Source organism: Aythya marila (genome assembly GCF_965140915.1).
Source record: "Aythya marila genome assembly, chromosome: 12".
NCBI classification, from domain to species: Eukaryota; Metazoa; Chordata; class Aves; order Anseriformes; family Anatidae; genus Aythya; species Aythya marila.
The window spans coordinates 17,670,731-17,683,394 of NC_139053.1; the positions used below are offsets into that span (position 1 = coordinate 17,670,731).

Genomic DNA, 12,664 nt, shown 5'->3' on the forward strand with positions numbered 1-12,664 from the left:
TCAGAGAAGGTTTTGCTTCTGCTTTGCTAAAACCTGAACTATGTCATCATATTCATTTCTATGCTATGTTTTGTCAGACCAAATTAAGTTTCAGATTTTGTTAATTTTAATGTGAAGTAAAAGTTCTATGTAATTATTTGGTTTCTTGAACCCTTTCCTTTTCTGTTATTTTTCAGACTATGGAAACCCCCAAATATGAGCTGGTTATAGGAGCTAAGGATATGGGAGGTCTTGATGTGGGGCTAACTGAAACAGCAACTGCCACTATTCTTATTGATGACAAAAATGACCATGCACCAGAATTTACCAAGAAGGAGGTAAGAGTTTGCCATCTGTGTTCTACAAACTGTTGCCTGTAATTGTAAGTAATACAGAAATGTTCCTTAATGGAAAAGGAAAATACTTAGACGTTTTTTAGCTAAATGTGATGGACTTTCCAAGAGCTGTTCTTTTACATTAATAAATTGGTATGCATCATTTCTAAAGTGCAACCACAAGGTAAAAAATTATGTCAAGGGATATAATTGAGAACTTGGCTAATGGGATGAAAACCTGTACAATAAGTTTGCTAATGGTAATTTTCTTGTTTTGTTCCTATGAGGAAAACAGAGCTCTCCCTCCATACTAGCTTAGGGCTTTTAATGATAGGGAACATGGATGAAAGCAGTGTCTTTTGTCCTGACTTCAGCACTTCACCCACTTCACCTGTGAGAAAGCTAGTCTTGTCAGTTCTGTAACAAAAAATCCAGTCCTGAAAGCATTAAATTCAACCTACAGGTGAAATTTTTCAAGGAAAGTTTTTTGTTGTTGTTGTTGTTTTTCCCTGCAAGTTGAATTCCACTGAACAATACTAAGAAGTTTGTAACAAAAAATATTCACTGCCTGCAGGATTGTGTGGCTCTGCTACAGCCAAGTTTCTGGCTTCAGGGAAAGCATCCACCCAATTTCCTGCCCTTCACACACTATTCTTTTCCCTCACCTACATTTATTATTAGTATGTTTTTTTTGTTTGTTTGTTTGTTTGTTTGTTTTTTGTTTTTTTTTTTGTTCTTCTGGTATCTGGAGAAAATTAGAGTGTCTGAAGTTTTACCTAATAGCAGCTGGTTTGGATTCTGCTATAAAGTTTTCCTGAAGCTGTGCAAGTTTTAAGGAATATTCCCAAAAGATGAGAAGTAAGCACTAGGGATGCTGATTTTCAGGTAATTTTAGAAAAAGAAAATGAGAATCTGTTGTAAAAGTCTTGGTTTTTCTTTAGGTTTTTCTTCTTTTTTTCTGTTTTTTTTTTTTTTTTTTTTTTTTTTTTTTTTCATTTATATATATATATGTTTTTTTTTCCTTCTGGCCTAATTTTAGCAGTTTGACAACAGATTATATTGAAATAAATTACTGCAATTTTACTTGAATAATTACTTCTTTAATAAATGCAAATTGGATAAGATTAAAAAAGAAGGGATGAGATTATTATTATTATATATATATATATATATTTTTTTTTTAAGCTAAAAAGAGTAAGAAATAAGAAACAATGACAATTTTGCCAGCAGGAATGTTAGCTTTTGCTAAGGAATGGCAATAGCTATAATTACTTGCTTTGGCAAGACCATTACAGCCACCTGAAAAGTACTACACGTGCGTTATCCAAACCAAGAAATCTGCTTCAATTATATATCGTGTTTTTTGTATGTTTTATATATCTTTAATATTTTTCTTTGGTAATTCAGGCTAATGTTAAAATCTTGGGTGCCTAGTTAGGCCCTTAATCTACTGTTAGATGGTATCTATTTCTGTGGAAATTCAGAAATGTTTATAAATTCATTCCAGTTAATGATAGTAAAAGGTAATCTACACCCTTAGAAGGCTGGCTGGGTCATTTTAGAAACAATTCATATGAGAGATAGCATTGTCTTTGAAAAGTCTGGTCTTGTATGTCTTTCTTACAATTTATATGACATACAAGATTTCCTATACAAAATTTCCTATTGTATATTTTCTATACAATATATATTTATTTTATATATATATATATATATACAGTATAACATGGTTTTGAACCTTTAACTACTATTTAGAGATGTTAATGACCTCATCAGTCTTCACTCTACCTTGCTGATTCTTATTCTTATTTCATGAATAAGGCAGGAAAACTCAGTCTTTAGGCATATGGTATTGGACCCCTTTTGAACATATGCTCTATTAAAATATGTAGTGTAAGGGGAGGGATAGTGTCTATTAATAAAGCTAATGCCACTTTCTTAAAGTACTTAGCTATTGTATTTATATGCTAGTTGTGTACCACATGCTGTGATACCATTGATTTGAAGAAGACTTGAAAGAACAAGACATATTCTACAAGATAACTTTTGAAGTAGAAAGCTCAAATACAGTAAATCTGAAGGTTTTTTTTTTTTTTTTTTTTTAATATACAGAGGTTGGCTTCTCTAGCATTTAGTTTATATAGTATTGCTGTATTTTCTCAGCCTTCTCTTTAAAGATACTTCATCTCAGTCCCTTTTTCCATTTTATAAAACAAATGAATATTTACTGACCTGTGTTTTCTTCTGACAGTATAATTTCTGCCTAGAATAGCTCTGCTTTTATTTGTTATATGCTTTTGATGTAGCTTGATTAAGTGAAGTTTTCAATGCATTCTCTTCATCTGTAAACACAGGGTCAAATTCATTACTGATACAACACAGTGAAGGACAATAAAGTTGTACCAACTGGATTTTATTCTAAATATTTTTCACCAACCTTTAAAGAAAGATCTGGACACTGTATTAGTACAATGCAAGGCAGTACAGGTTCTGGACTAAATGTTTTGTGGAATGTGTTGCTATACATACCTCAAAAATATATTATTTCAGTAACATTAATGCTAAGCCAAAAGGTTGATGATTTTTCAAGCCTCCTAAGTTGAAAATTTATGTATTTCTATATATTCTTTTTCCAAGAAGCCCTGCATGTTTTAAAAGATATATCTTTGAGTCCTCAGTTCAAGGCAATCTCAGCCATGCTTGAACATGTCTTTGTCAATTGAGGATAAGTTTCATCTCTTGACACTGGAGTGATCTCTTCCTCTTTTTTTCTTACAAAGCCTATGACTGTATTGTGTATCTTTGAAACAAGTTTATGGATCTACACCTAATCGGTGGTACTTTTCCATGTACTCGTATCTACTATATTTATTCATTGGAGGCCAGGACCTTATACACTTATTCAAAATGCACATTAATGGGTTTTATTTTATGTTTTCAGAAAGGTCTAAATGCTCCTTTGCTGCTGTACACAGCTTTGCAGGAGCCTCTATTGGGTTTATTCAAGTTTTGCTGGAAGAGGAAATGTTTGGCTAGTGAATCTGTTCTTCCATCTGCTATTATTTTTCCCCAGTATACCACAACCATACCATTCTGATGCAGTTGTGGCCTTTGTGCTTAGGGAAAAAATCACTGATGGTGCTTTAGGGCATAACTACAGAAGTTGAGCAACCTGGCTGTGATCCAGCAAAGCACTTCCATTAACTTCAGAGGAATTGTTAAAGCCCTTGAGATTATAAGTATGTGTCAGGTACTTTGATGGGTTAATGTATTAGACGTTGCTCCGTGAGATTCAGCCCAGTTAATTATTTTGTTACTGCCCCATCACTATACACATCTCTCAAAATATCTGCCTTGTTCTATTTCACGTATATACTTACCCCTACTGTTCATAATAGGCTCTGAGCAGTGCAAAAATCCATTCAGACTTGCAAACTCTACCCTGCTTCCTCCAGGGGTTTAAATAATTTCATCTTTAATGCCTAAAAGAGCAATGTTTTAAAAACTCCTCCAAAAATCCTTGAGTGAGGTAACCGGGTCTACCATTTAAAACATCGCAATGGCCAGGAAGGACATCACGCCAGGTTTAAATTACAGAAAATGAAAATAGAGATATTTGTAAAGTTAGTGTTTTTGTTTTGTTTGTTTTTGTTTGTTTGTTTGTTTTTTAATTTGCTATCCTATTTCTTTAATATGAAAGAGTTTCTAAATGAAAATTTTGAGTAATTACTCTATACAACATGTATTTTGTATCACAAAGAGCAATTTGGCATTTCCTTCCCAACAAGTTAAGGCCTTAGGCTGAACTTTTGTTTAGTAGCAAGGGACTACTTCTTTAAAAGGAAGTAATGCAGCAAAACGTGGAGCAGGAATTAATCATTCTGGAAAATTTGACATCTGGTTTGTGTACTCGTGGATATTCAAACTGCACAGGAATGAATTAGACTGAGTGAATGCTAGTGGTGCTGGTATTATTTTTAAACCTAACAAATTAAGAAAAAATGATTTTCTTGTATGACTTTAACAACTTGGGTCAGGCAGCTGCAGTGTTGTGTTCCTGCAAAACCATGATTTTAGTCTAAAGCTAATGTCACTGTGGTTGAAGAGGGATGAAGGATGAACAACGTAGCATAAGCTGGAAGGCACAAGCTGGCAAATACTTCTATTGCATCTGTTGCTGTAGGTATTTTTCTGGCCAGTCCTTCCCCGAGACACAATGGAGGAAAACCTAGCTTGTTTCAACATGACAGTGATATATACTTTGTCTCTTCTTCCTCCTCCTTCTCCTCCAAAAAAAAAAAAAAAGAAAAAAAGAAAAAAGAAAAAAATCTGCTTCTTCAACTCCTGACCAGTATATATGCTCAAACATGGAATTCCACTGAATTCCTTTGCCTTTCTCTCATGGCTGCTGTCATGATTTTTTGAAGTATCTCTTTCCAAAGGAAGAGGATTCCATCGTTCTTCTTTAGTAGTACAATATCTTTTCTTTAATATGAGATATATTGCCTTTCCTTAGCAGATGTTTTCAGGGACTGGAGAGAAGAATGCAGTGATGTGGGTTAAAGGGATGATTCTTCTATAGTCCACGTAATTCTCATATCTGTTCTTCACCACAGATTTGGGACAGCAGCATATCCCATGTCATATTTGGGCAAGTAGCAGGACCTGTCAAAGCATTCTCATTAGCACATTAGAAAGAGAGGCTTCATTTGGCCAGGGTATAGTCTCATTCTTAAGACAGTTCCTCTTTCTTCTTCTTCCATCCTCACCATCAACTTGATCCATTTCTGGGAAAAAGCATGTAAAATACAAAGAATTCTACCGGGAGAGTAAGATTTTTTACTATTTTAAATTTTAGGGATCTATGAATGTAGTTGTTTGTTGTTTTTTTTTTTTTCTTTTTTTCTAATGTCATGCAAAATGATCTTTCCAGTTAAGTGATTTTTCCAGTTAAATAAGGAAGCTTGCCTCCTGTGAACACAATGAAATTTGTATAATTTGACAAAACATCACTACAGTGATATTTGAGATATAGTGATGCTGTGAGTCTTAAATGAAAAATATGATTTGCTCACATTTGAATACCTACTGACTAATGGTTTATAAAAGAGTAATAACTGACTAATGTGTGCTTTAATAAATGATTCATCAATTCCTGTAGAGACCTGTAAGCGAATAGGTTGCTTGTCACCGTGATTTATGATGACTTCCAGCACTATCTTCTGATTCAGTTGTGCTACCCACTGGGGTAAAACAGCCCCTGGAGTACAATATGTATCTCCGTCTGCTCATGGTTCGAAGAGGATATGAGACTTTCAGAGCACCATCTGGAGAGATTTATTTTTCAACTCAGGCAGTTGAGAAACACGCTTGTAGCTTTGAGAGCCCCTGTCTTGATTCTTGGTATTAGCTAGATCATGTTGAAGACCAAATACTGAGTTAAAAGTACTTCTGAGGTTCCTCCTGGCTTTCTTTTCCATACGTCCTCTAGAAAATTACTTAATGTTGTTGTTTTCCATGCTATACATACCGTAGAAACACAGGCCAGATCTGTCCATTTAGTTTGCTCATTTGAAAACAATAAATCTTGTTTTCCCTTTTTTGGAGATCTGGAAGTCAGCCCTTGTCTTATCTTGTTTTACAGGGAAAATGTTGCCCTTTGGGACTCCTAAATAATCTCCTTCCTTTGAGTGTTTCATCATTGAGAAGGACCCTATGTTTGGACACTAACAATTCTGTAAATGGTACATGATTCCCCTTTCAACTTTCTCCTCTAGACCCTTACATGTGTTTTGGAGAAATCACTAGCAAGAGTTATACCTGTGTGCAAAAACGTAGCAAGTGTGCTGTGCTTTGACTAACACACAGTTCAGGAGCATGACAAGGTACCAGCCCTCTTTAACTTTCTTTTACTTTTCTGTTGGAAGGGAAGTGAGCATGTAAGCCAGACTGAATGCAAGGAAAAGACAGTAGGAACTGCCAGTGTGGCTCAGCAAGGTGGTGAGAACAAGTTGGCCTGGCTTTTTCCTGTTTCACATACCATTCTCTCATGCTAGGTATTGGAAGGCCAGATGACTGAGCTGAGGTACTTGAGCAGACCTGAACAGATGAAAAGAATCACAGAATAACAGAATTTCTAGGTTGGAAGAGACCTCAAGATCATCAAGTCCAACCTCTGACCTAATGCTAACAGTCCCCACTAAACCATATCCCTAAGCTCTACATCTAAACATCTTTTAAAGACTTCCAGGGATGGTGACTCCACCACTTCCCTGGGCAGCCTGTTCCAATGTCTAACAACCCTTTCGGTAAAGAAGTTCTTCCTAACATCCAAGAAGCAGTTGCCAGGCTAATAGTTAAGACATAGAATTGTGCTGTGGCCTAAATGATATGAGAATCAGCTTTAAATTCTAGCAGCGTGTTCAAGTTGGAGCAAATTGTCCCCAGTACTGCTTTGTCAAAAAAAAAATTAAAAAATAGTTTAGTAGAATGGATAAAACCGTTTTAGTAAAATCAGATGGACAAAATGCATGTTGGAATTTCTGTTTGGCTCCCATTTTTGGGCTGAGAATTTATGTATGCAGAAAGCAGAAACCGTATAGAAACTCAACAGACCAGGACGAAGCTCTACCAATGTCAGTAAACTCTGGCATAAAGAACAGCTTTAGAACAAGGCCATCCTCGTGTTTTCTAGAGCTGTAAATACAGCTAGCAAGTCTCCTGAAGTGTACCTTACCCTTCAGAAACCCCCTATGGTACATAAATATTTGCACTAGCTTTTTCATTCAGTTTTACTTGCTTGTCATACTCTTGGAGCAGCCAACCAACACACTTAACATTGCTGAAGCCCAGGTGTCCAAGAGTCCTCCAGAAAACAGGTGAAAGACACTACCTGGTGTATTTTTCACATATAAAGAGTAGAATTAAAAGAAAATTTCTCTGATAATGGAAAACAGAGGAAATAGGATCAAGGCAGGATTGATATTCCTACGTCATCCTTGTTATTTGTCTGTCTCACCTGTTCTTAAAACATACAGAGACTGAGAATCAAAAGATTTCTCTATCTGTTTCTGTTCAAATCTTAACAGTAAAAGAAAATGCATAGTCTGATTTTAGCTTCTTTTGCCAGAACTTAAGATCATTGCATCTTCTGTTGTCCTCAGATATGGAGGGCAAATTATGCCCTTCATGTCTTTTTTATTCATGTGTAAAGAGGGCTATGCATGGAGAAGACCTGTAGTTCAGAATATATTATTATTTAATAAAAGAAAAAAATAATTCTTCTGTTAAACCTGTGACATTCATTTTTCTCCCATAAATAGTAACTCAGGACATTAGTTGAAATCAGAAGAGATGAAGTTGTCCCATAACCGACTTGTGTTCTTTCATGTTTAAACAAAGACAAAGATGAAGATGTAAATGTGTTTCTACTAGAATTCATTTGCAAAGTATGTAGTAATTTAGTTTGGAAAATATCTATTAGTCAAGTGGAAAGCTATTTATCATATCCATGTGAAAGGAAACAAGCATCTAAATGTGTTTTGTTATTTTTTTTTATTTTTTATTTTTTTTTATTTTTGTAAATGAAGACTGAGCTTTCTGTTCTCACTGCAAAAATAATATTTGAAATTTACATTCTACAGTTCTATAAACTGCACCACTTCTACATGGTTAGTAATTGGGCATTGCTCATTCATGTGTTAACGTCCAAGGCATTCAGTTTTCTCCACTGTTGTGAGATGCAAAATTCTTCCAAAATCACATAAGCAGTTTAGGAATCTAAGTCTTGAAATAACCCGGGCATTTTGATCTCATTTATAGAATAATTTTAGATGCCAAAGAGAAAAGCTTGCTAGATTTAAAAAATGGATGTAAAGACACCTAAGTCCCATTAGAATTTTAAAAGCTGGTGTTAGGAGCATAGATTGCTTTGATTCTCAATGTAATTAAGATCCCAAATGTTTATCTTCTTTCTAAACCTAATCACTTTCAAACAACTTGGAAAAATGCCTGTGATCGAGAAAAACGTTAATATTTCTGGGTTGTGTTGTGGTGGTACCAATCTAAGGACATCTGGAAGATTTATTTAAACAGTCTGGCTATCTGGATAATTAAATTACCTTTTTGCTATTTCTTTTTCTTCTTATTCAATATTGAGTGTCACTTCTTATCAGAATTAGCTGGTTTGAGGTTTCTCACGTAACAAGAAATGCTCAGCACCATTCAGGATTGAATTACCAATGACCTTAAAACAAACACTCTACTGTAGCATTACAAGTAGGAATGGAATAATTTGAGAGAGGAAGAAAAACAAATGTTTATGCTGTGCATTGACTGAAATTTAAGGTTGGTAAGAAAAAAAAAGTGTTCAGAAGACCAGTATTTCCTGTACTCATCCAGATTCAAACTGTGTGCATAATAATTTGTATTCATGTGGCTTTCAGTGAGCTATCTGCATAACCAGTGTAAGCACTTTGTTCAAGAACTTCTGCAAAATATGTTTAACACTGAGTCCATCCACTTATCACATAATTAGAGCTGGATACACTGCATAGCAGTAGGCAGCAGACTTCTACATTTATCTTTGCTTGTGAGGGGTGAGTTCATTGCTTTGTTTCTCTCCACCAAGGTCATGAAATACATGAAGTTGTCTATTTAATCTCCAGATAAACACATTTCAGTGGTACATAAAACAACAGAGTGCCTGCTTTATAATCTGAAAGCAACTGAGAAACACTTGTATAAGTACAGGAAAGGTTCTATGAATAGAAATGATCATTCAAACAGTGTGAAATTGGGGAGGAACAGAAAGGCACTTCACTGCTTCTCCAGATCTGATTTTTTCCCAGCATTCTTGATCTCCAATGAGCTCACATAGTAAACTTGTATTTTTGCCAATCTGTTTTTTTTTTTTTTTTTTTTTTTTTCTTCATCCCCTGTTCCTTCCCTGCCCTTTGTTTAGTTTCATTGATTTGCTATGATCAGCTGATCTGAGCAGTCCTGATGTGAATGTCTGCGTGAGTCCTTGCCTTTTGTAACCCTTTGGTTATACTCAGAAGGTCAGCATCAACTCAGTGGTAATAACAGCAGTTCTTACTACAGCTGGTAAATTCTCACCACAAAACCATTCCAGTGCTGACTATCCTCTGAAGACTTTCTCCATCTGCTTCTGCTAACAGCAAATATCCAAACAGTGTGAGCAACAAAAAAGCCATAAAGCCACAATTTATCGCTCTCTTCTGCAAGAAGTGAAGGTTAATATGCTTTCTCAATGTGGTCTGTGAAGTGTGAACTTTACCATAGATATTAAGTTCTGAATTACAAAGCAAACAGTAGCAGTAAGGGTTTTGACTACATTTAGCACAAATACAAGTTTGGATAAGTAACCGGATGGTAGAATTAGAAAAAGTAGAAATCAATGAGGAAGGAAGGTTCAGGGAAAGGCTCTTGAGAGTCGCACAAGCTAAACAAAGATAACATAATGTTTCTATGCTTAGGCTTGGATCATTTCTTCAAAAAAGTTATCCGTCATTGCTAGGAATGTCTATGTGATTTTCCAATTAAACATTTTCTGTTCAGCTGGAATTTTGCAGTTACCTTCAAATTAAATTAGGACTGTTTTCTAGAGATTGAGGTTTTATCATAAAGTCTAAAAATGGAGTTTTTAGCCTGAGAAATTAAATGTTCTTGTGTTTTTTTGTTGTTGTTGTTCTTGTTTTTAATGAATGTGCTGCTCAAGCACTCCCTGGAAATTTAGCTTAATTTCACTGTTGTCCAGTTTTATAGCATATTGTCCCTCGTGAACTGTCCAGGGAGTTCCACCTTCAACACCGAGTGCAGGCAGAGCACTCAAAGGAAACTCACACTAATATTTTTCAGATAAGATGTGAAAATTTGCATCTTTTTTTTTTTTTTTTTTTTTTCTCAAAATGACTTTTGAGTTCTGTATGTGGAGATGTCATTAGCCTGTGTAACAGTCAGTTGACTGAAATCCTAAATTCTGCGTGCAAGGACAGTGGTTTTTCATACTTGATATATTCATTTCGGGGTGGCTCCTAAACCATCATTACATCATTCATATTCAGCCTAGGCAGTAGTAACTCTAAATCTCCTTGTTTGACACAACACAGCTGATCCAAGGAGCAAAACATAGAAATATTGTTAGATGTGTGGCAAAATCACTCTAATCCTATGAGTTAGGAAACCCACACTGTTAATATGCCTCTAGCATCTGTAGGAGTTCTATTTTAAAAGTAGGATTAAACAAGATAACACACTATAGATCTAAACATATTCAATTTGCAGCAGACAAAACCCTATTTAATAGCAATTACACAATATGTGCGAGCTGGTATCATAGTAGTCATTTATATGAACAGAAGGGATTTATAAAACTGAAGTATATTCATACAAAAATAACAGCTATATGACTGTGTAGGTCATTCCACTAGAGAGTTTTGTGATCAGTTTATCAATTTCTTCACTGACAAGTGAGATTTTAAGATTTTTTTGTCAGCAACACTAAAACTGATTTGGCCACTACAAAATTTGCTAACCATCTGTGCATACGAATCAAAATGTCAGGATTATTTAGACAAAATATCTTTTTTCCTTCTGCTGTGGAACATTAAAATAGTGAACCGATAAAAATCAACATGCTAAAAGGAGCTGTACATTTATTCAAGTAAAATTGTTAGTAAGTGCCTATGAAAGAGACTCATTTAGAAAGCAATAAAATTCTATAGGGCTGATCGTCTCTTGAAGTTACTGGAATGAAAATGGTGTTGATACTTTTAAGAAAAAAAAACAGATTAGGAGATTCATACAGAACTCTGCAGTTATAGTCTCTGTTGAGGAAAATGGTTCAGGAGTGTAATTTATTCATACCCTTGTACTTTCTACTTTGGCTTATTTCCAGGACTTGTTTGCCTTAGAGTCCCAGATGCTTATTTGCTTAAAGGGTAGCCCTTTCTCTAGCCGGCTGTCTAACAGTCACTTAATATTTATTTGTTTTTACAAATGTTTTCCCCTGTGTTCCCACTCCATATGTCACAAGAAAATGTATAATCTCAGCACTACACAAAGTATTAACTTTATCCTCGCTTTCCTGTTCTAGACTTTGACCCCATTATGAAAATTCCCTGAATCCAAGTTGGTTACCTGACCCTATGTTTCCCTTCAATGCTGTTGCTCTGTGGTCAGTCCTTGTTAATTTGTCTTAACTTCCATTCTCTGATTCCACATAGGTTGATGAAGCTTTTTAGAGATTTTTTTTTTTTATTCAATTCTCTGCATATTTTGGAATATCTCCAGCTACTTACTTGCCTAGTCTTCTTGATATCTAATTTGCCTAGTGCTGAAATTTATCATGTTTTTATATCATCCTTCAAAATTCACGTTTCCTGCTTCATCAGTGTCTTAAAAACAAACAAACAGACAGCTCTTCTCTTTTGGTCTTTCTTATTTTCAAGCCTGCTATTTGGTTAGCGAACTGTAATTAACCTTCTCTGAATTTTAATAATTACCTTTAGTTTTTCCTTCTCCGAAGTCCTTGAATCTGTCATTGACTCTCAGAGCTTGAACATCTAGTATCCCTTAAATGCATTTCTGCTCTTGTTTCCAGTTCCCACTTCAGCTCCACCAAGGCTAATTTCAGTGATGTATCCATTGACTGCTCTTTGACAAGCATGACACCTCTTTTCTCTCTCTTCCTTATTTTTGTCACTTTCCCCACTGTCTTTTGATATGGAAAGCTGTTCCTGTAATATTTCTTAAAATGCTATGTTTCTGTCCTTTGTCATCGTGCGACCTTCTGTCTTCATTGTTTTTCTCCTTTAATTTCTGTAAGATCTTACTCCCCGCCCATGAATTCTTCTTCATCCTCTCACTGCCTGCTTCCCCTTGGGAACCACCTTTCTGTTTCCATGACCTAACCTGATTGTTTGCTTATGACTCGCAGAAGTCTATGTACACTCTTTGTCTTCCTTCTATAAATTGAGTGCCATCACTGTCTGCTTCCCCGCATCATCTCATTTTTTTTCTTTTATGCTTTATTTCCTCCTCCTCAGCTCATTTGTTTTGACCGTCTTCAGTCACTGAGGCCAACAGTGCCCATACGTTATGTTGTACTGTCAGATATTCTTAGATCAACGATTCTTCTTCATTTAGAAAGACTGATGGTAAGGAGAGTGCTGCTGTCCTCAACAAGTTTCAGGGGTTGAAAGAAATCTTTTGGTTCAAAAAAAAGTTTGAAAAAACTAGGTGGTTATTTGAGGAACTTGCAAAACATACATAAGAAAAATGAATCCTACTAAATAAGCTTATATCTAAACAAACAGCTGTCTGTTGCT

At 35.4% G+C, this 12,664-nt stretch overlaps 1 protein-coding gene across 1 annotated transcript in view; it reads left to right on the forward strand.

Annotated features, from left to right (window-relative positions):
• The window catches only part of CDH13 (cadherin 13), a 489,121-nt gene that overhangs the window by 390,310 nt on the left and 86,147 nt on the right, over nt 1-12,664 (forward strand). Inside the window, exon 8 of the mRNA XM_082770306.1 lies at nt 177-317. Coding sequence (XP_082626432.1) covers nt 177-317 — 141 coding nt within the window. The remainder of the gene's footprint in view (nt 1-176; nt 318-12,664) is intronic.